The 21,101-nt window shown below is 44.5% G+C and overlaps 1 protein-coding gene across 2 annotated transcripts; it reads left to right on the top strand.

Moving 5' to 3' along the window:
* The first annotated feature begins 22 nt into the window (after positions 1-22).
* Positions 23-19,191, top strand: LOC121296924 (zinc finger protein 346-like). 2 transcript variants are annotated; one of them, XM_041222842.1, is made up of 7 exons: positions 23-128; positions 1,867-1,970; positions 2,903-2,998; positions 3,379-3,526; positions 3,635-3,850; positions 4,091-4,190; positions 19,053-19,191. In XM_041222842.1, exons 1-7 carry the CDS (start codon positions 74-76, stop codon positions 19,063-19,065), a joined length of 732 nt encoding a protein of 243 aa, XP_041078776.1. In that variant the 5' UTR covers positions 23-73; the 3' UTR covers positions 19,066-19,191. The 2 variants fall into 2 exon arrangements, with proteins under 2 accessions (XP_041078776.1, XP_041078775.1); XM_041222841.1 differs by lacking the exon at positions 19,053-19,191 and adding an exon at positions 4,619-5,606.
* The last annotated feature ends 1,910 nt before the right edge of the window (positions 19,192-21,101 follow it).

Here is a 21,101-nt window from a genome sequence, read left to right as displayed (position 1 = left end):
TCTTCATTCGGAGCTCTCGCGATAGTTTGTCGTCCTCGGCTTCTGCTCTGTTGCGTTGACTGCGTTTGGAAAGATGGAGGACGAAGAACAAAACGGAGCGGTGTCTTTACCGAAAGGGGCTGCGGCGGGTAAGGCGGTTTAGGCGCGGTGTGTGCGGTGCAGGGACTGGGTAGTTTGACAGTGGTCTCATAGACAGAGCTATGGGTCCGCGTCGCCAGCAGGGAGACGCTGTTTGTGTCTTCTCGTGTGTGCGCACAGATGTGATGCTGCTGTAAATGAATGAACCGCGGCGATGCTTCGGTGTGTGTTAGATGCACAGTGCCAAGGTCGGCAGGACAGGATAGGGGAGGGGGGTTGCAATTTTGAGAGTTTGTAGATGCCTGAGATAATTGAGATTAACGTCGCTTTTGCAATTCGTTGTGGCAATGAAAAACAAACACACCGCATATCCAGGCGCCCCTGTATTGAGTGTATAGGGTATCATTTTAATGAGCACGAGACGCTGCTTGTTGCAGGGACAAAGCTGCTGGTATATCCCCACGAGTTTTTAATTACACTTCAACAATTTTAAAACGGTTTGTGTGAAGTCTGTGGAGTTCGAGAAGTTGCACTACCATGACTGAAAACAACAGCAACATATGCATTGTAAAATAGGACGCTAAACGTGGTGCGATTGTGCACACAGTGACAGACGGAGATATTGCTGTAAGAGTGTATAGCTGCAGAGCGAAGTCTCCCACAGAGCAGTGCTGCGTGGCCAACTCGTAGTTTACGTAGTGCTTCATTGACCCTCAACACCCCTACCACGCTACCACAATACCCCACTAGCCTTGAGTCTAGGGTTAGGTTATTGTTGTAAAACAAGCCTTTAGTACCTACATTTTATCAACCTAATGATGATGTCTATTACGCACGCAGCAGTACCCTGTGGGTGCCTTTGTTCTGCAGCAATACCCCTCTCGCTGCATGAGCAGCGAGGTGAACGTGTTTATTTATTTACACACAAGATACCCCCTCTCAGCTTGATGACTTTTAAAAATAGCTGGGTTTGTTTGTTTTTCTTTTGATTGCACTGTAACAGGTCGTTTTGTTGAAATACATTTGCTTCGATTATGTTCTGTGCAATACTACTGCTGTGCTCTAGATGGGTGCCTGGGCACAACAGTGAATACTTCATAAAAACTTTGAAAAACAGGCACGCGAAACGAAGATGACACAGGCTTGCCTAACCTGCCATTGGCTAATTTAATTTAACAGATAAATAGCTGGCCTCTTCTGCAGCAAGGAAATTAAACTGACACAAGAACAAAAGAGAGAAGCCAGTCTGGTCTTGGACAGCCCGTCCAACAGTGTCATATTAAGTACTGGATGTCAGCCAGCTGTGATGTAGTGGAAGCACTATAACAGAGCACTATACTCCAGGTGTAAACACTTTCAGTACACCTGTGTGGCTCTTGCCTACTGTAGCTGTTCAAGCCATTCCGAGCTTTACAGTATCTGAGCTGCTTTAGCATTTTTTTGGTCCTGTTAATGTGTACTCAATAAAGGAGTTCCTCCTTCAGCTCAACAAAAGTAATTCAGGACTTTATTGGCTGGTTTCACAGACCCAGATTAACACTAATCCTGGTTTAATTTACCCAAATTGGGTACACTGGGTAGGCCAGGACTAGTGCTAATCAGGGTCTGTGAAACCAGCGAAAAGTTGTTAGGATTGTTAACTAGAAAATAACCAGCTGAAGTTAAGGTGGAATTCTGGACACCGTTTGGCAAGACCACCGTACAAGGGAACAGTTAGAAAATGTTTTTTTTTTTTTTTAAGTAAATAAATAATGCAGATTTAACAGATCTGCTGTTTTTCCCTTGCAGTGAACAAAATGATCAGAGAAAACAGTGACATCTTCTCTGACTCGCATTGCAAAGTGTGCAGCGCTGTTCTCATCTCAGAGTCACAGAAACTTGCACATTATCAGGTAACAACTTACTCATTTAAAACAGATATATCTGAGGGTCCCCGAGTGGCTCACCCAGTTAAAGCACTGCCGCTGGGAGCGCAGGATGAGTCGCACAGCATGGACAGCTCCAGTTCGTGTCCGGGCTGTGCAAAGAAGCCAGAATTTGCTGGGCGTCGTATTGCCTCTGACAATCTCAGGGTGGGAAACCGGCACGGATTGCTTCTCCTCATTGCTGGCCAGTCACAGAGCACATTCAGAGTGGATAAGAGGCAGGGCTGATCTCTGTTCTCCGGGATCGGTAGCCCCGCCCACCTCTGCTCTGGATTGCTCGGTGTAAAAGCAATCCTGGCTTTAGGCTTGTGAGACTGGAGGACGCTCTCAGAATGTCTGTGCTGTGTGGGGACTCGCTGCGGTGAGGAAAAAAAAACACTGGGCATTCCAAATTAGGGGAAAGTAAATAAATATAATAATTGGTCTCCTATTAATTAAATTGTCTAATGCATAAAAAGTGAATGAGCGGTTCATTACTTGTGGCACTTAGCAACATATGCATTGTAAAATAGGACGCTAAATGTGGTGCGATTGTGCACACAGTGACAGACGGGGATATTGCTGTAAGAGTGTATAGCTGCAGAGTGAAGTCTCCCACAGGGTAGTGCTGCGTGGCCAACTCGTAGTTTACGTAGTGCTTCATTGACCCTCAACACCCCTACCACGCTACCACAATACCCCACTAGCCTTGAGTCTAGGGTTAGGTTATTGTTGTAAAACAAGCCTTTAGTACCTACATTTTATCAACCTAATGATGATGTCTATTACGCACACAGCACTACCCTGTGGGTGCCTTTGTTCTGCAGCAATACCCCTCTCGCTGCATGAGCAGCGAAGTGAACGTGTTTATTTATTTACATACAAGATACCCCCTTAGTCTACACTTTCTCTCTCTGTAGAGTATGAAACATGCAAATAAAGTGCGCAGATACATGAGTATCCACAAGGATGAGGAACCTGTGGGGAAGAAGTTCAAACCACCATCGCCTGACAATGTAAGATATGGCTCTGTTTCCACTGCACATTTGGTTCTAAAATTTCCCACTGACACACATTTTTAAAGGTTGTTCATTTTGTAAAGTAAAATTTGAGTGTACAGTGGAGCGCTAGTCTTTGTAAGTCGCCTTGGATAAAGGCATCTGCTAAATAAACTAATAATAATAATAATCGCAGTGCAACAGTAATACATTTCCCCTTTCTTTTTCTAAAGGAGTTCCTGCTGGAATTAGGTTGTTAGTAAGCATGGAAAATAATGAAGGTCTGAGCACAAACAGTAGAGAATGGGACAGGAAGTAGGATGTTTGGATATCGGGTGAATGTATATCACATAAAGGACCCTGTTTTAAAGTACAGTGTGTGTTTTGTTTTTCTTCAGGATAGCAGTAATGGGGAGGAGGATCGAATGAAGGCCTGCCCAGTTTGTAACATGAAGTTCTCTTCCCCTGTAGTGGCTCAGTCCCACTACCAAGGCAAGGTTCACTCCAAAAACCTTAAGCTGAAAGAACAGGGCATCCCTGAAAAAGGTGAGGGAGTGGGGGGTGGCACTGCTTTTTTGATATCTGTCTGCCTTTTGTTCAAATTACTTCTTTATAAGAGTTACAATGTTTCTACCCTACCCCCTACCCTTTTAGTGTACCCCCAGTCGAAGACCGTCCCGAAAAAGCCCTCGCCTGTGAATGCGCCCCCAGACGTTTCCGCGGGCAGTGACCCCGAGAAGTTCTGCTCCATCTGCCATGCCTCCTTCAACAACCCGCTGATGTCCAAGCAGCACTACGTGGGCAAGAAGCACAAAAAGCAGATGACCAAGGTGAAGCTCATGGAGCACTATGGGCCCTCCTCTGCACCTGGTAAGCAGCTCACACAAACAGTCCTGCTGTCCTTAGGAATGCGCTGGTGTGTAACACATGCAAGCCAGCGTTACAAATAAATAAATAAAATCTACTACTATCTTTGACACAAGCCAAAGCAGCAGCATGTTTATCCGCACGGTGCTGCTCATACAGGCGCGTGGTTTTGTGGGGTTTTAATCAATGAAATAGGCATGCACTGGCATTTACAGAGCAGTGTTTGTGTTCTTCTCTTCGCAGCTTCCACAGTGAAAGGCTACCCGTGCTCAGTGTGTAACATTGAGCTGAACTCCGTAGAGCAATACCAGGCACACATCAGCGGCTCCAAACACAAGAACAAGTGAGTGCTGTTCAGGGATCTTTATTCATAATGTCCATTGCATTCGCTTTTCAGCATCATTGTTGAGCATTTTGTGTGTGCAAAAAAACACCCCAAAGTCACCCAACACGTGGGGTCTATTCATTTGATCCAGTTCTGCCACTGAGATCATTCAGATGTGTCTGTCAAGAATATGAAGATCAAACATCTAACCAGGCATGTTGTGAGTCTCAAGTGTTTCTGTCTGTTAAAATAGGACACACGTCACACAGAGAGAGAGATGGAGTGTGTATGGAAAGGGTTGCCAAGCATGTTGTTTAGCTTCCTCTCTTACGTAAACTTACTTGGCTGTAGCCACACTTTGCAGCAGAATGCTGTTGGGTATTAAGGGGTCTGGGTTTGGGATGTCGGGTGTGATTGCTGAACAGAAGAATGTTCTTTGTTGACAGCGTGACAGGGAAGAAACAGGCTGCTTCCTTCGTTCGCCAGGCAGCCTCCTTCGTTCGCCAGGCAGCCGCCCCACCAGCGGAGCGCCAGTTCTTTCCAGATTTCCAACCACGGCAGGATGAATACAGGGGCTATGGGGGCTACAACCAGCAGTACCCCTGAAAACGCGCCCAGCGTTCCTCCTCCTCCTCCCCCCGGTTTTAGAGAGAGCACTGCTTCCTTTTTTTTTTTTTTAATTCTCAAACGGGCGAGCTTCAGAGCGCTTGGACGTTGGCTCAGATTAAGCTCCATTTTAAACCAGAGAATCCCTGGGTTTTATTAATTCTGTGTTTTAAGTTGTGGACTAGTTTGTGAAGTGGCGCTTGTGTCACAGTGCTCATTGAATTGTTTTATACATATGGTCTGTCTTTACAAGAAAAAGGAGAAGGAAGCATGTTTGGCACAGGGGATGATTTGTTAGGTTCGTACAAATCTGGCCAAAAGTTTTGCATCGCTTCGAATTTTAGGATTGAGACAATTTGAGAAAAAAAAAAAAAAACTCTATGAACATCATGTAATCGAAAGGAAGTACAGAGTGATATGGCTAGTCTACCAAAAGCCATCATAGTAGTACAGCATTTCATGTTCGATTTGTAAATCTCACATTCGTTAAGTATATAGAAAACTACAAAGCGGCGTGCAATTCAAAAAGTTAACGTGCCGTTATTCAGCAGGTTTCATTCGACTTTATGAAGCGAAATTTGTTAATACTATAGGGTGATGCAAAAATTTTGTCCATAGCTGTAGTATGAAGCATTGCAGTGTGAACAATATTATTATTAATGTTTTGCGCATTATAGCACCACCTGTCTTTGGCTATACAGTACAAACTATAAATCCTTGTCATTTTTGCTTCATGGAACATCGGAATTGTATCTTGGATCTGAGGAACACCTTTTCCAAAACTACACGTGATACAATTACTGAAATTAAACACATGCTCTTTACCTATTTGAGATGTTTTTTTTATTCATATGGCTGAATTTAAACTTTTTTTTTTTTTTTAATATGAAATTTGGATCAATTTATTTCAAATTGGATTAAGCTCGCTTGTCTCTAAATCCGCTTTCCTTGTTTGGTTGATAATTGAATGAATCCTCCATGTTTGAAGTGTTTTCTCCAGTCACCCTACATGTACAGTACATGCTAGCTGTTGTGAGTAAGCTAAGGCAGCTTTAAGTCAGCTGTATCCTTGACTGCCAAGCAGTGATTAACAGTTCTGTGTTCATAGTTTTGTTTTTAGAGAAAAAGCTGTTGGTAATTCTTCATTTTGCTTTTGTCTCTGCATTTAAAAGTGTAACTATTGTGCATCTCTGTGTTACTTTAGTGTGCAGATCCTGTGTTTGCATCCTTTACTGGCCGTGTACAGTAATGATGGCACACATGGATAAGCTTGGATAGAAATGTATACATCAGGGATGGAAATAAGACTCCCATTGCTTTGCAGTTTGATCCATTCCTGGTTTTACTAGGAGTTTAAGACCCCTTGAGCTTGTTACCTATATATATACACTGAGGCTAATCAAGCTTGTAGTAAAACCAGGAATGGGTGAAACTGCTGATAGAAGTGTCCTATTTCCATACCTGTAGGTAACATCAATAAATCATTGAGACAAAACATATTTACCATAGTTAGACGGAGAATTACTCTGGCACCACAGTGCATTTTAAATAAATCTGATTTCAGTTTTGATAGTTTTATTTTATAAAAATATCAGTTAAAACTCACCTGTGTGTAAAATGAGTTTGCAACAGGACTGGCTTCCGTTGGCCGTTTCTCACAGCTGTCTTTATAATAGTGAATGGTAGAATCAGAATCTGTACGTGCCAGTGGCAAGATTGTTACATTGGAAGTTTGCAGTTATAGACTTTGAATATGATCTGTACGTGTTTTCAGGAAGAAAACAGTATGAGGCACCTGTATGCTGATTAAAACTTGCTGTGTACCACCAATGCAAAATAGTGCTTTCAATTTTTTAGTTTCCTTTTTTCTCTAGTTTTTTTTTAAGATGTGGTAGGGTAGCCTTTCTGTTCTCTTATACAGTCGGACAGCAGATGGCGCACTGGTACTGGATAAAGTTCTGTCTGTCTTGTGAGTATTTTGGGTGGGCAAGAAGAGCTCTTCTGTCTCCCAAAATCAGAAGACACTTACCCCATCAGAGACACTGTCAACTGTGCATACTAGCGTATTACAAATCGTGTTTTAATTTCAAGAAAACATACCTAGTTAATGCAGTTCTCCAATTTGGCAACAAACTAAAAAAAAGTGTACTGGCAAGTTCTGTAATCTGGTGTTTTCATGTGATTCATGGTTTATGATTTAGTGTAGACAGCCAGACTCTTAGTGGAGAATGGCTGTGTTTCTGAGTCCTGTACTGTCGCTAGCTTGTGCCAGCAGGAGCATGGCCATACACCGATCTGTCTTGGGCAAGGGGATGGTCAGAGACCCCTGCTAAGTGGGTTTGATTCCCTTGGTGTGTGTTTGCCCGTGGTGCCACAAACCACTTTGTTTAAAAAAAAAAAAAAAGTAGTGCACAGGGTTGCTTGTAGCTTATTTTACCAGATTATTTTCTTCTTATAGTTTGATTTCCCTAGCACCCAAACCCACAGTTATTGCTAATAAATCTGCAGTAAAACTTACAAAAATAAGTTCATAATCCAAATAATTAAAAAGAAAAAATACACTGGGGCTGGGGGGTTGAAACTTGCTCATTCAAAAATACGAGTTTTTGCGTATTTTCTTTAAATGAGTCGTACATCTCCTGCCTGTTTATTTTTTATTACGCTCAGCTGAACAAAAGAACTGTGTGTTCCAATGTGCTGGCACTGCGACAAGTTCCATTCATAAAAAATAAAAATAAAAGAAGCACTTTCTCTCCCTTCTCGGATAACATCTATTTCCACTAAGGGGGAGGTGCCTGTGTCTCCAAATTCAGAGGCTGGCCAGACAGGGAGCGAGAGCCACTGCAGGACTGGAACCTTGCTTCCTCCCAGGCGCCAAGGTTTATAAAAACTGCACTGCTTCTCTAGCTGCTCCACAGAGCTGTGAATCAACTCATTAATAGAGTGGAAGAAGGGGGGCGTACACTAGGGGGAGCCACAGTACACTGGTCTCACTGTTTTCCAGAACTGCCAGCATGTTCTCTTCTCAATGGTCTTATTTTATATAACCACCCCATACAGAAAGGGTTACAGATGTAAGATGTTGCATCTATAGTATAGAAAGATGTATACAGTACAGTAAGGGAATATGGATTGTAAAGAAAGTACTTTAAGTGCAGCTAGCTACTTTTTAAAAGTGTAATTTACTTCTAAACAGTGTTTGTGTGTCCCCAAGTTATTTTTCCTAAATTATTTGGCTTTTTTTTTTTTTTGGTATAAATTCCTGAAGTTAATTTTTTTGTTTTTCTTTTAAGTAGTTCAGTACAGTAGTACAAAACTTTTTTTTTAGTTTTGCAAAAAGTAGCAGAAATTGGTCTGAATGCATTTCTGGAAAGCGCTGCCCCCTACTGAAACACTAGCTGTAACTCCTCCCCACAGAACGAGAGACCTTCGTTACGCCTCAGTAGGGGGGCATTGTTAACCTTGTGTGATCGTGAGCGACTGTGTCTATTCAGGGGTGTCAGTAGAGAGGGGGTGCAATGCACAGAGACCTCACAGTAAAATCTGCAGTGACTTCAGCCCAAGAAAAAACACAAACGCAGAAACAATTTTTTTTATCAGCCAGCAGGTGCCTGTACAGATCTTGATCTGCAAAGGTGAAAACACTTCCATTGCTAAATCAAGGTTATGCATTTCTGATCTATTGTGTGTGTCTGTTTGCACATAGTACATGTGTTTTGCATATCAAGCGCAGGTTTTGGTGCAGTAATGTGTTAGTTTAAGATTCTGCCGCTATTGTTTTCTGTTTAATTCTAGAAGTGTGTTTTTGGTTTTTTTTTGCGTGACTGAAATGCCAACCCACTGTGCCTGGTGTTCATCGTTTTTAAGATTTATTTGTGGAAACATTGCTAGTAGCTCAAAGTTTCCTGATACCCCGCCAAGAGCTCTTCCTGGGGGTGGGGGGTCTGCCAGGATCAGTCCAGCCAGACACACTACCTGATCAGTGCCTCCGGGGAGCAAGCAATTCAGACAATATAACCACTTTTGTTTATTGCCAGTAAATTGCTTCAAATCTCTTGACAGATTGAGAAAGAAACTCCATTCACTGAGCAGGACTGACTGAAGCTGTCTGCTCATACTCCCCTAGAATTCAGCTTTAGAGCAAATGCAAAGCTTTCACCCTGTTCTCTGAAACAGTTTACGATACAAGAATGGGAATTGGACTGCTCCTATCTGCAGCAGGTTGTTGTTTTTTGTGGATAATCATTTCTTTTAAACTTTTAAGTCCTTGAAACAAACTCCTTAGTTCTATGAATTGTACTTAAACTTTTCTAGGTGTGGGGGAGACGTTGGACAATCCCACTGAAAGGGACTGCTGGGATATTTGTAGTAAATAGTGACTGATAGGGCCTGGAAGAGTCTGACTACCTTTTGAGTATTGCTGCAAATCTCACTATTACATTCTTTAAAATTAAGGGGAGACTGTCTCTGTATGAGTTACCTTGACAGCGTCAGGACAGCAGGTAGCAGCTTGTGTTTTGAGGAGCTCTGCCCCCATTAATCAACCAATGACAGGTCTGCTAAGAGGAGAGTGAGAGGGCCCTGTGTTTACACTGGGAGTGCAGGGTCAGGATGAGGGGCTGAGCTCTTGGAGGGTCTGTAGCAGGACTGAGAGCAGATGAGAGTGGTGATAATAAGAGATCAGGGGGAGGGGGGACTCCATTCAGATCTCCAGCTCTGCAATTAAGAGGTTATTGTCAGAAATGGAGGCAGACGGGATCACACCACGCCACAGCGCTTCATTCAGGACCAAAACCGTATCTTGGGAGGGGGAGGGGCCAGGGTCAGATTGCCGCCCTCTACTCTCCTATACGCAGTGGGAGCAGTGTGATCTAGTGTTTAGAGATGAGAGACTGGGAGCAGTGTGTCTACGTGTGTGTGTGTGTCTGTGTGTGTCTAGTTAAAGAATAACGATTTGATTATTGTTTAACATGCCTGCTCCCTCTGAAAGCAGTTGTACTCGAGCGAGGGTTTCTGTGAATGTAAGGAGTGTGTGAACGCTCAAGGGGAGATTAATGATTGACGGGGCAAGGCGGATGCCAGTACACTTGTGAATGATTTTCAACACCGCGGTTGTTTGGAGAGGGAGAGGGAGAAGGTGAAAGAGAGGGAGGGTGGAACGTAGATCAAGGCAGATTCCCAGTGCTAATGTAAACACCTGCATGCCTGCATACCTACGCTGTGCGCCCCCCTTCATGCTGAAGGGGTGATGATACCAGCATGAGACCCAGAGAACACTAAAGAGATGTCAACTCCTCTTCTATAACATCCCCTATTTGACAGCTTTGCACAGAGAGGGAGATTAGTGTATTTCTAGAACAGATAAACTCACTCAGTTTATCCAGACTAGAGATGCTTGAAAGCTCTTGTCACTTAAGAACCCAGCTATAAAGTTGGAAGCCAGTGCGTTCAATTAGCTCTGGGCTTTGGACAAGTAAGTGATTAGGAGCTAATGCACTGGGAGACGGTGTGATTAGAGCTGAGGGACTGGGAGGCAGTGTGGTCTAGAACTGAGGGACTGGGGGGCAGTGTGGTTTAGAGCTGAGGGACTGGGAGGCAGTGTGGTTTAGAGCTGAGGGACTGGGGGGCAGTGTGGTTAGAGCTGAGGGACTGGGGGGCAGTGTGGTTTAGAGCTGAGGGACTGGGGGGCAGTGTGGTTTAGAGCTGAGAGACTGGGAGGCAGTGTGGTTTAGAGCTGAGGGACTGGGAGGCAGTGTGGTTAGAGCTGAGGGATTGGGAGGCAGTGTGATTAGAGCTGAGGGACTGGGGGCAGTGTGGTTGAGTGGTTAGAGCTGAGGGACTGGGGGGCAGTGTGGTTAGAGCTGAGGGACTGGGAGGCAGTGTGGTTTAGAGCTGAGAGATTGGGAGGCAGTGTGGTTAGAGCTGAGGGACTGGGGGGCAGTGTGGTTGAGTGGTTAGAGCTGAGGGACTGGGGGCAGTGTGGTCTAATGGTTAGATAAAGGAAAACTGCTTATGCATGGAAAATAGATTTCTGAGCAGAAGGGGTTAAACATTAAGTGTTAGTTCACCCAACAGTAATCTTTTGCCTGCTGATCTGGGTATTTTCACACATAATCGCTTCCCTACTTATGTAGCTCGAATGGGGATTATCACAAACTTTTCTCTAGCCGCAGTAAAAAAAAAAAAAAGTATTTTATAGAGCAGCTCTGTTGGTGCAGGTGGTTCCACGGTTCAAATTACCCAGCAGAGAAAGTTTCCCTGGCTCTCCCCCTTCCCCCATGATCTGCAAATTCCTCAGCATTACTACTTCGGATTCTACTGACAGATGGACACATTCTCTCTGCCCTCCTCTGGTCAAGGATAAATTGAGCAACATGTGAGCAAACAGCTAAGTGCAGCACCTGTTCAGACAGGGGGCCAGGGCATACCTCACTTACCTGGAGTGCTACAAACAGCACTGCACTCCAGGCATGGGGTATGAAACTGTGAACCCCACTGTAAATCTGGCAAGAGATGGAAACAGGACTCCTCTTGCATATAACACTAGGCTGCACTGCTTCCAGAGCCCTAACAATGGCCTCATTGAGATCCGAGGGCTCTGTGTTTGTAGAGCAATGAAACTAATCGGTGTGCTTGTTTCAGCACCTCCACGTACCAATCCAGAAGATACAATTAAACCACCAACTGCACCTAATTCACAACACCCTGCCCTGCCATGCTCTCCCCCCAATAATCCGTGCTGACAGACTGAAGCCCAGTCCACTTGCTTGCGTTTCACAGCGCAAAGCAAAGTGCTCCCCTCCGCTATGTGATCACATTGACGTTGTCCTTTGTAGCTTTGTGGAGCATAAAACTGTGGGTCTAATAAAAGAAGCTAAAAACACTTTTAATTACACTCCCAGTGTGCAGATTAAAACCTATTACCACGCTGTCACAAAACTATTGATGTACCTTCACTGTTTTCAAGAACTCGCTCCCTGGTGAAATGTGTGTCAGTCATACTGTAGACTAGGTTCGCTGTCTCTTCAAAGTAAATTAATAATAATTACAGCTATAATAAGAGCATACATTACTATGATAACCCTTGCAGGTGGACTCAGTCACTACCCCGTGTCAGCTAAGCTCATCTTGTCTCAGTGCTGTTGAAATGCATAATATTGTACTAATTAACGCTAAGCCGCTGTTGTAGGAAACATACATCGAAGCCCGTCATTATCGGTATTGTTAGTTTGAACTCAATAACAGGGTTAAGGAAAAAACGGTGTACACTTATCACAGGATCATAGGCTTAGTGATCATAGAGTGCTCTGGCCCTGTGTCTCGCTGTGTAACACAGGCAGTGCTGTGCACTCAGACCCTCCACTCTTACACTTACACACAGTACTAACAGCACAAGCTCTCGACTTGCCCAGTATTGGAGCAGCACGCAGGAGAGCTGAGATCCAGCCTGAATATCAGCACACTCTGACAGGCAGGGTTTGTTTGAGCAGGCTTGCTAATCAGGAGAGAGCCAGTCTCCTATAAAACCTGCATGATGTATAATAATGATTGTGTGCAGAATAGTGGAGGTAACGCGAAAGTACTAAAAAAAAATGCACGACTCCTAAGAGTTCCTGCTGTACCCGTAATTAACCACTTCCCCAGCTCATTTTCTGCAATAAAAGTGCAGCTGATCCTTGACAGTTCAGGTGCATGCACAGTCTGTTACTTTGCTACAGTTTGCTTAACTTCCCCAGCCTAGCCATATTCACTCACACACAATCGGATGCCACCCCTGCTGCTAAAAAGTCACTTAAGAAGCTTAAGCAAACTAAAGAACAAGAAAACTGAGTGAACAGATGATTGGTGGAAGGAATTCATAAATGGATGAAAGAATGAATGAGTGCATCCTCCTTTACCTTCCCTGGGTGGATCAAAGACTTTTGGAGGGATGGGGAGAGCAGGCCGATTGACTGACCATGGGACTGGACCATCTGGTTGAGGTTTGGAATTTGTACAGTGTACTAATCCTGTTCATAAGAGCCAGTGAGTGAACTGGAGGAAAGCTGTCACACAAGCCTGCCCGCAATCTACGCTGGTCTGAACATGTGGTGGCGCGTGTTGGCATTACCTTGCTGGCTTATGGACGCTTTTTTTTCACAATGAGGCTTCCATGGGATGTTTTATTGATTTTAAAGGGATCTGGGGTCCAATGTGTGTTTGAAGCCCATTAAACTCAATCTAATTTTGGGGCAGGACACTACATTGTATGCGTGTACCATACTGGTGATTATTTCTCCCATGTTCATTTGAAATGTTCTTGCCTGGCACTGCATAACTCCTGCTGGAGAGAAGGCAGCCAGCAGGATGTCTTTATTAAACTCAGCATTTGATGGCGGATGGAGAAGAATAATTGGATGAATGGATCTACAAAGGAATGAAAGGCTTCCACCCCAGTCTGTCCTCCTTTGCAAAGGCAGCGCTGCCAGAGTGGCTTTGAAAGGAAACGTTAATCTCGGGAATGCCTGACCTAGCCAGATCCGAAAGCAGCGAGGTGAAAACGCTGCAGAGTCCAGACTGTAGAAATGACACCCAAGTTCATTCCAACGAGTAATGTCGCAAGAAATCCCAATTAATGTCCAACGAAACCCATTAGAGCTGAAACGTGTGACCTGGAATCTGATTGAGGAGTGACACAAAGCAAGCATGGAGTCATTTATTTATTACCTTAATATAAGGGTAGATAGCACCAGTGACATGGGAAATTCTCTGGTGACTCTTTGTAAAGGTATCTACGTGGCAGATTGACGTCCTGCAGTTTACCTGTAGATCTTTCATGAAACCTCTTGCTCAGTAAGATCTAGCACACAGACGCACTGTTATCAGTTACATTTAGAAGGAGCCTGTCTTCTATTCCCGTCACCTAATACCCTATTCACATGACCTGAATACCCTGTAAAAAGTACTGGAAACAAATTGAATTTCAATGGTTAATCGGGAAGTGTGCACTAAATGAACTAGTGATGGTTGGTTAGTGTGGTTATCGGTCAAGTATTCTATGGATTCCTCTCTAAGTTATACTGCACAGTTCTGACACAGGTAATTGCCATTGACTGGGTCATTTTGACATGTATTTGTCATTGTGTTCGTGGATTAGGTGAATCACATGCAGACATGATTACTGAGTAAATACATTATTATTAGTTATAATCCAAGAGGGCTGTGCCAATGCACTTGTGATCTGCTGGCCCAGAAAGGCATGCCTTTTAGAAAGGAATGAAGCAAATGCACTGAAGTTTATATAGGTGCTTCAATGGAGTCGGAGTGGTTACACCAGGGGACTAAGAACCAACAGATCCAGGGTTTGAAAGGCAGCTCAGCCACAGACTATGAGTATCCTTGGCCGAAAAAACAAGGTTCTTCCTCTCAGCTGGGCTTACGATGGCGCAATATAAAAACATAAAGCTGCAGCAGAGCCCATAGAGGCTGGCTTTGAATGAATGCAGTGTGCCCTGCTTCCTGCCCGCTGCTCTTCAGTTTCATGCTGGATTTCAACAGAGTCCCCAACATTAAACACACAGATTAGCATAACAGTCGCTCTAGGAAGCTGCCAGGATTGTAGACATTTCCTCAGGAAGCAATTTTCTTTACATAATCTCTTCCCATCCCACCCCCGCCAAAAAAGAAAGAAAAACACTGGGAAGAAAATGTGAGAGGTGTCTTGTTCAAATTAAAATAACTTCGTTGTGAAACCTCATCCATACATCTATTATGACTTCTGTCACATCACTTTCCTTGAAGAGGCACACGGATCCTGTTTTAACAGCTAATTTCACATCTCTGCAGCTGACAGCAGTGCTGAGAGCTTTCTATGATGGTGACACATACAGCAGTTTGCATGACCCCGGCCCGAATCAGGAGAACATCCTTGGGAATCACCTTGCGTGAAGTCAAGGTCTTGAACGGATTTTTTGGATTGGCTTGGAGAGCTTTGATAATCTAGAATAGTGGAATATGTGCACATTTTATATATATAGTGCCTTTCACGTCTCAAAGCATTTCACAAGGATGGAGAACCCAGTAACATGCTTGCCCCCTGGAGGTGAAAAGGTGCCAGTGCATTTGAGCCATGTGTTTACTTTGTCCTGGATGTCAGTGCTGATTGCTGGAGTGTGCAGGAGGTGAGATTGAGCCCTGCTCTTTGTTGAATCATGGCAGTACTGTAATTGCACGGGCTGGTTGACATTTCCCTGGGATGATATCCAATGCTGTTTCATGTTTTGAGTTTTCGCAGTGGGAATAGTCAGACAGGACAGGGTCCGACGTGTGAAACTACCAGCTGGTAGTAACACAGATGCACCCACTAGCCCCTCTGTGCCTTGCAGTGTTTCTTTAGCAGCACACAGACTGAAGGGGCTCTTTGTCTGTGAGAACTCGATAACAGGATTATCGGCATTCTGGGAAAAGGCAAAGCATTACTAATTTTTGTGGTTTTAGGGATACAAAAGGGATGAGGAGGGGAGAGAGAGAAGGTGATTTTAAGTTTACATTTCATAATCCTCTACTTGATGCAGTCTAAAACTTCATATTGTGTCCGTATTTCGCATATTTCCCAGAATACGCACCCTTTTCTCAGCACCTTCGTTTTCTCTGTATGACATTGATTCAGCAGAGAGTGATCCATGTACACCGTACCATTGTTGCTGTGAGTCCTTGCTTCATTATACATTACACACCACCTTCTTCTCAGCTGCTCAAACACTCAATTCACAGCCATTCCTGGGTGCAAGTACCTAGACTGTACCACAAACAACAGCTGCTTCCTGAAGCTCCTCAGAGACGCACAGTAAAGAATCGAAACTGTGTTTGAGGTCACTGCAAAACCAGCTGATCTGCACTTCTAACTACACTGCAGACTGAATGCACTGCACCCTACCTGCAGCTTCACTGGAGAGCTTTAGTGAAGCACAGGGGTGGAAATAAGCCTGTTGTGGCTTCATCCATTCCGGGTTTCACTACAAGCTTTATTATCCCCAGTGTATGGGTAACAAGCTCAGGTGTGTCTTATTAAAATCATATTTAAAAAACAGGCATGGATCAAACTGCTATGCAATGGGAGTTTCCATCCCTGAAGCATGTTGCTGTCCCTGACGTTCTCTGTCAGAGCACAGGAAGACCTAGGTTGCAGTTCCATGTGGAAGGAGCAGGTCTGGCCCCCCTCTAACTAATTCATTTGTGGCACTAAGTTTTATTTCTATAGGCTTTCTTTGTTTAAAATAAGGTTAAATAAAGACAGTCATTTCCCAGTTTGAGAAGAAGCTTGGATCTGCTTAACTATGAAGCAGGGCGCAGGTGAAGCCAGAGTTTTGGGGGTGATGGTGGAACAGAGGTCTCACAAAAACCCGCTCGTCACTGAAAATAGAAAGTAGATTAGGGAGGGAGGGGGGTCCTGGGTAGCACAAATGAATAAAATAAAAAGTGTGTGAGTGAAATGAATCGCTCTCATCCTTACTCACACACAGGCTGACATTGTGTGCCTGGGAGTGGAACTGATCCGAGGGATAACATGTTCCTAGTGAACACAGTAATTCCTCTGGCAGACCCTGTGTTGCTCGAAGCTGACAGCAGCAGCTCTTGAAGGAAGCCCCCCCTTATGCACACACACAGTTTAAGGCTGGTTTCAGCTGTCACACTGGCAGTATAAGCACTTCATTGTTTGTTTTACTATTACAAGACCTTAATCATGATACCTAAACTGAACAATAATTCTGATGTTGGCATATACCCACCCAGTGGTCACTGTCTGATAAGCTGCCCAGAGTTGTGGGTTCCACAGTACACATTGAATTCTGGTGTCTTTCTGCTGCTTGAAGCTAGTCTGTCGATTTCACACAGATATCCTCGTAATCGTTTTACACAGGGGGGAGGTTGAGAGGCGATCCATTTTCATAGCTGCAACAAGATATGAAACTATACGTTTTTAAAAGAAAGATGTAAATCCACTGTATCCAGCAAGCGCAAACCGAGTCACCTTTCAAGCATGTGTGACCAATGCATCCCAGCAAGCCGAGATTAAGAGAGAACTGTGGACGACACGCATCGCCATGCGGAGCAGTCAGGGTCTGGGAACAAGCTGCAAAGAAACAATAACACAATCCAGTGCATTTTACTGAACCCTTGTGAAACTTCAAAGACTGTCCCTCACTCCGCTGTGCCTGTAGGTTTTCTCTCGTTTTAGTCTTTCAGAAGAAGGAAATCTGCTTATGGAACTGTGCCCATTTTCCAAGGTTATTCCAGCACAGCAAAGTGCTACTGGCCAGTTCTGCAGCTAGGCAGCTCTGGGGCCAAATATGAATAGGATTTATGCAGCCCTGCCAAAACAAAATGAGCATCCCCCTTAATGATCATCAGCATTAGCAAGTTAGGCAGCAATCGCTAGCAAGACCATCACATCCGCTCACAACCTGCCCAAGTATGGAACTGAGTGTGCGACCCCTACAGTGCCACTTCCATCACCTTTCCTTCTTGACCCACAACAGGAAGGTACAGATTGTGTGTGTGTCGGTGTCTGTGGACAGGTATTACTATCAATTTGCGAACACAATTTGAGAAAATGTCTCCACAAAGATAGTAACTCCTGAGAAAGCGACGTTGTGGAGACGTCCCCAGTTTGTAAAACAAGTTTTTAAGAAATAAAAATGAAAGTGCCAAAACATTTAGTTTGTTGTTGACTGTGTGAAATAGTAAATAAGAATATAGTGAGAGTCAATGAGAAGTCGGCATTAAAATGCTCCTGTTTGTACTGTTGTGGAGAATAGAGAGAGGGGGGAGAGCTGGGGGGAGTGCACTGAAACTGGAGCCTGAAACAGCTGGTCAGTGCTGGTAATAGCTGTCGATACGGCAATTTATCAGAAGCTGGCTGCTAATGCCCAACACATGCGATTAATGCCTCCGTGTGCTAAGAGCGGGCAGATGGGAGAGAAGGAAAGCGCTCCGACAGTGAGATAATGTGCGGTGACAGAGCCAGCGTTTATCTTGCTGTACTTTCTCTGTGCGCAGTCACTCACAGATAGAACCCTCTCCTTTCCGGGGGGGCTTTGTGAAAGGGTATGAGCGATGAAGTCAGCATTTACAGGAACTCTGCATTCACTTCTCTCACGATCATTGAGTAGTTGAAGCTGTCTTTGATTTGACCTGCAAAGTTACTACTATCATACCACAGCAGTGCTGCTAAAATCAGGTATAGTTTCTATACTACTGGGGTCACTTATACACCGCCTACAGTGCATGTGAACGGCAGTAGCAGTGCAGAGAAAATGCAGTAACAAAGCAAGGCTTTAGTAATACGTTTGGTGCTTTGGGAAGGATTTCTGCAGCTACATAGATGCAGACCAATTATATGGTGTTTATGATACAAAAACACTTCATAGAGAATCAAGGAATGTGCACAAAATATATACATTGGTACATATAGGTGATGTAAATTGAAAGGCACTGTGCTGCAGGGCCGAGGGTGGCATTGCTGGAGCACCTCAGGGTACCCGGGGGGGGGGGGGGGGGGGGGGGAGACAGCGAGCCCCAGCACTGAAGTGAGTCACACAGCCGGATTTGTGCCCATCGTGTCTCCTCTAATCCCTGGTTCCTGTTTTGTTTAAACGCATTGCCCGGAGGAAGCAGAGGATTTATTTGACAATTAGAGAGATAATACCTTCCCATCAATTACCTGAAAGAGAGGGGGAGAGGGAGAGAGAGAGAGGGGGAGAGGGAGAGAGAGGGGGTGGGGGGGCAGTCAGTCTGCCTGCACTGGGCCTCAGGCTTTGGATATCCCAGCAGAACAGCTTTCACTCCGGCACTGGTGTGTCAATAACAGAACTGGCCTCGCCTTGATACCAGCGGCACTCAGAGCATTGTGCTCTGAAATTAATGAGGTGTCTAATGGAGTACTGTCAACAAAATGGGCTGGAGCGGAGCTGGAAGTGTAGTTCAGCTACACAGCACCAATCGAGGCAAATGGAAGGATTAAAGCCTCTGTTCTACTTTGACCTGAAATTGCCATGCCAATTCAGCTGATCACCTTTGTGGCGTATTCTCTCAAACAGTCCCTGCTAAGAAATGGGGATTAAACCCAGTATTTCCTAGCAAGGCTCTTTCACCCGAGCCCTCTGTTGTTTGAACACACAGCTGACTGTTGTATGCAATTGCTTTGTGTTGTGCAGTACTGCCTGTGAAAGTTCCCTGCTAATCTTTTCATTTTAATTATGTATCCTAATTCCCTACCTATTTCCCATTGTCTAGGAGTGCCTTGTAATTACAACACTGCTAGCAGCCAGGAGGTCATGGGAAGAAGATGGAAAGAAAAAAAGAGAAGAAAAAAAATCAATTTTGTATGCATTATGGATTAGTTTGTTCTATTAAACTAATGTAATAGTGCTCATTTCTTTGTGCATGATATATCATACATTGTTATTAATTGTTGCATATAAGAACAATTCCATTGAAAAAGTAACACTGGAAAAGTAAAGAAAGTAGATAAAAAAGAAAAGGAGAAAGGAGGGGAAGGGAGGGTGGGGGTCAATCATTCCCACCGAGGGTCATCCAGGAGAAATCCATTCCAGCCCCCCACCACACTAAAAAAGAGAAAAGCAATAAATTGCAGTGTGAGAAATGTGCCGTGATGACAGGGCCCCTGGACTCCCCCTCAGTCTCAGGTGACCCTGCATGTTTCTGCACTTTCTCAGAGTATCATTAGAAACGTGAGGCCGAGGGGCGAGGGGGCTCGCCTGAAGACGCGGGCAGCTCCACTGTCCCAGGACTGCATTGTGTGTGACCCAAGGAGCACGGCTGGTTACCTGATCAGCTCTGAAGGGAGGAGGGGGGGTGGTCTCTATCGCTTTTTTAAATTTACTTATTTTGCAATTCTTTTCCCAGCAGGATAGCTTATCAGAGACATAGCAACACGTTTCCGGCAGGCTGTGTTTATGTGTGTTTGCACAAGGGGCCTCGCTGAAATGGAAGACTACCTGTCTGTAATGTGCTCAGTCTCAAGTCTGTACTGAATCCTGCAGCAGAAGCAGCAATGCCTAACCAGACAGCACAGTAAATCTGCTTTACTGTAAACAAGAGTCTGACTGCTTAAACGAGGGAGCACATTACAGGCTGCAAAACACATGAATTGCTGTCTCAGCCCATTGAATTGAACGGAGAAGCCAGGGCTGAACTTGAACCACAAAGCAAATGGTTCAAAGAAGAACATCTTAACACTGAGAAGCCAGCGCTGTAGTGGAGAGGGCAGTATGGGTCATATGCAGATGTTGCTATCATTAATTCATCAGCCTCTAGGAGGAGATCCATTAAACACTCACAAGGCATTTCTCAAATGCTTCTTGTGACCAGGAGCCTTTTAAACCAGTTGATGTTAGTGCTGACAAACCTGCAGACTGTTAACTGTCGTAACCACCATTATAATCATGTTTCAAAATGTTTAGAGATAACAAAGTGGCATTGAATGCCAGTGAAACACAAGGTACAGGTGTGCAAATTGGAAGAGGATAATTCTTTGGCTCTCCCGCTGTGACTGGCGGAACTCCCCTCACTGGTAATACAAAGTACCTGTTCATATTCAGTGTTTACTTTGGACCCCTTTGTTTAACTATGCAGCTTGTATCAGTAGAACACTGATTAAGAATATATCCGCTGGGCTTTGTTCTCTAAAGCACATGATAGAGGGCATTGTTGCATTTGGGGATTCAGGTTGCACATTAACCAGTAATATAGTTAGAAACTGAGCACTAGTTGGCTTGGTTCTTCCTCATTCTCGCCAATTATTTTAATAAGAGATGTGGTGCAATACCTGCATCTCCTTTCAAGTGCTCTACTTTATTATATTTGGATTTGCATAGACACAATTTCCTTCCCGTCTCTAACCACTAGACAACACTGCCTCCCAGCCATCAGCTCTAACCACTAGACCACGCTGCCTCTCAGCTCTAACCACTAGACCACGCTGCCTCTCAGCTCTAACCACTAGACCACGCTGCCTCTCAGCTCTAACCACTAGACCACGCTGCCTCTCAGCTCTAACCACTAGACCACGCTGCCTCTCAGCTCTAACCACTAGACCACGCTGCCTCTCAGCTCTAACCACTAGACCACGCTGCCTCCCCGTCCCTCAGCTGTTTTTGAAATACTTTTTGAGGGGTCGTCTGTCTACCTTGGTAATCAGTGCACAAAAGCAGGATCATCCACATTTACTAAAGCTTGAAAATGATGGGCAGTGCTTAGTTGTACACACTGTACTGCTTCCAGGTATTAAAAGACTCTCAATTCCTTGTGTGACTGGGATTT

This window comes from Polyodon spathula, chromosome 22 (assembly GCF_017654505.1).
Source record: "Polyodon spathula isolate WHYD16114869_AA chromosome 22, ASM1765450v1, whole genome shotgun sequence".
NCBI lineage: Eukaryota > Metazoa > Chordata > Actinopteri > Acipenseriformes > Polyodontidae > Polyodon > Polyodon spathula.
This window is presented reverse-complemented; position numbering and strand designations above follow the sequence as displayed.

What these genes read in the sequence shown, in the direction of transcription:
- LOC121296924 (XM_041222841.1), top strand. Translation starts at nt 74, where the DNA reads ATGGAGGACGAAGAACAAAACGGAGCGGTGTCTTTACCGAAAGGGGCT. An exon ending in AGAAACTTGCACATTATCAG is followed by an intron (nt 1,971 to 2,902) that starts GTAACAACTTAC and finishes CTCTCTCTGTAG; the next exon opens with AGTATGAAACATGCAAATAA. An exon ending in GGCTCCAAACACAAGAACAA is followed by an intron (nt 4,191 to 4,618) that starts GTGAGTGCTGTT and finishes CTTTGTTGACAG; the next exon opens with CGTGACAGGGAAGAAACAGG.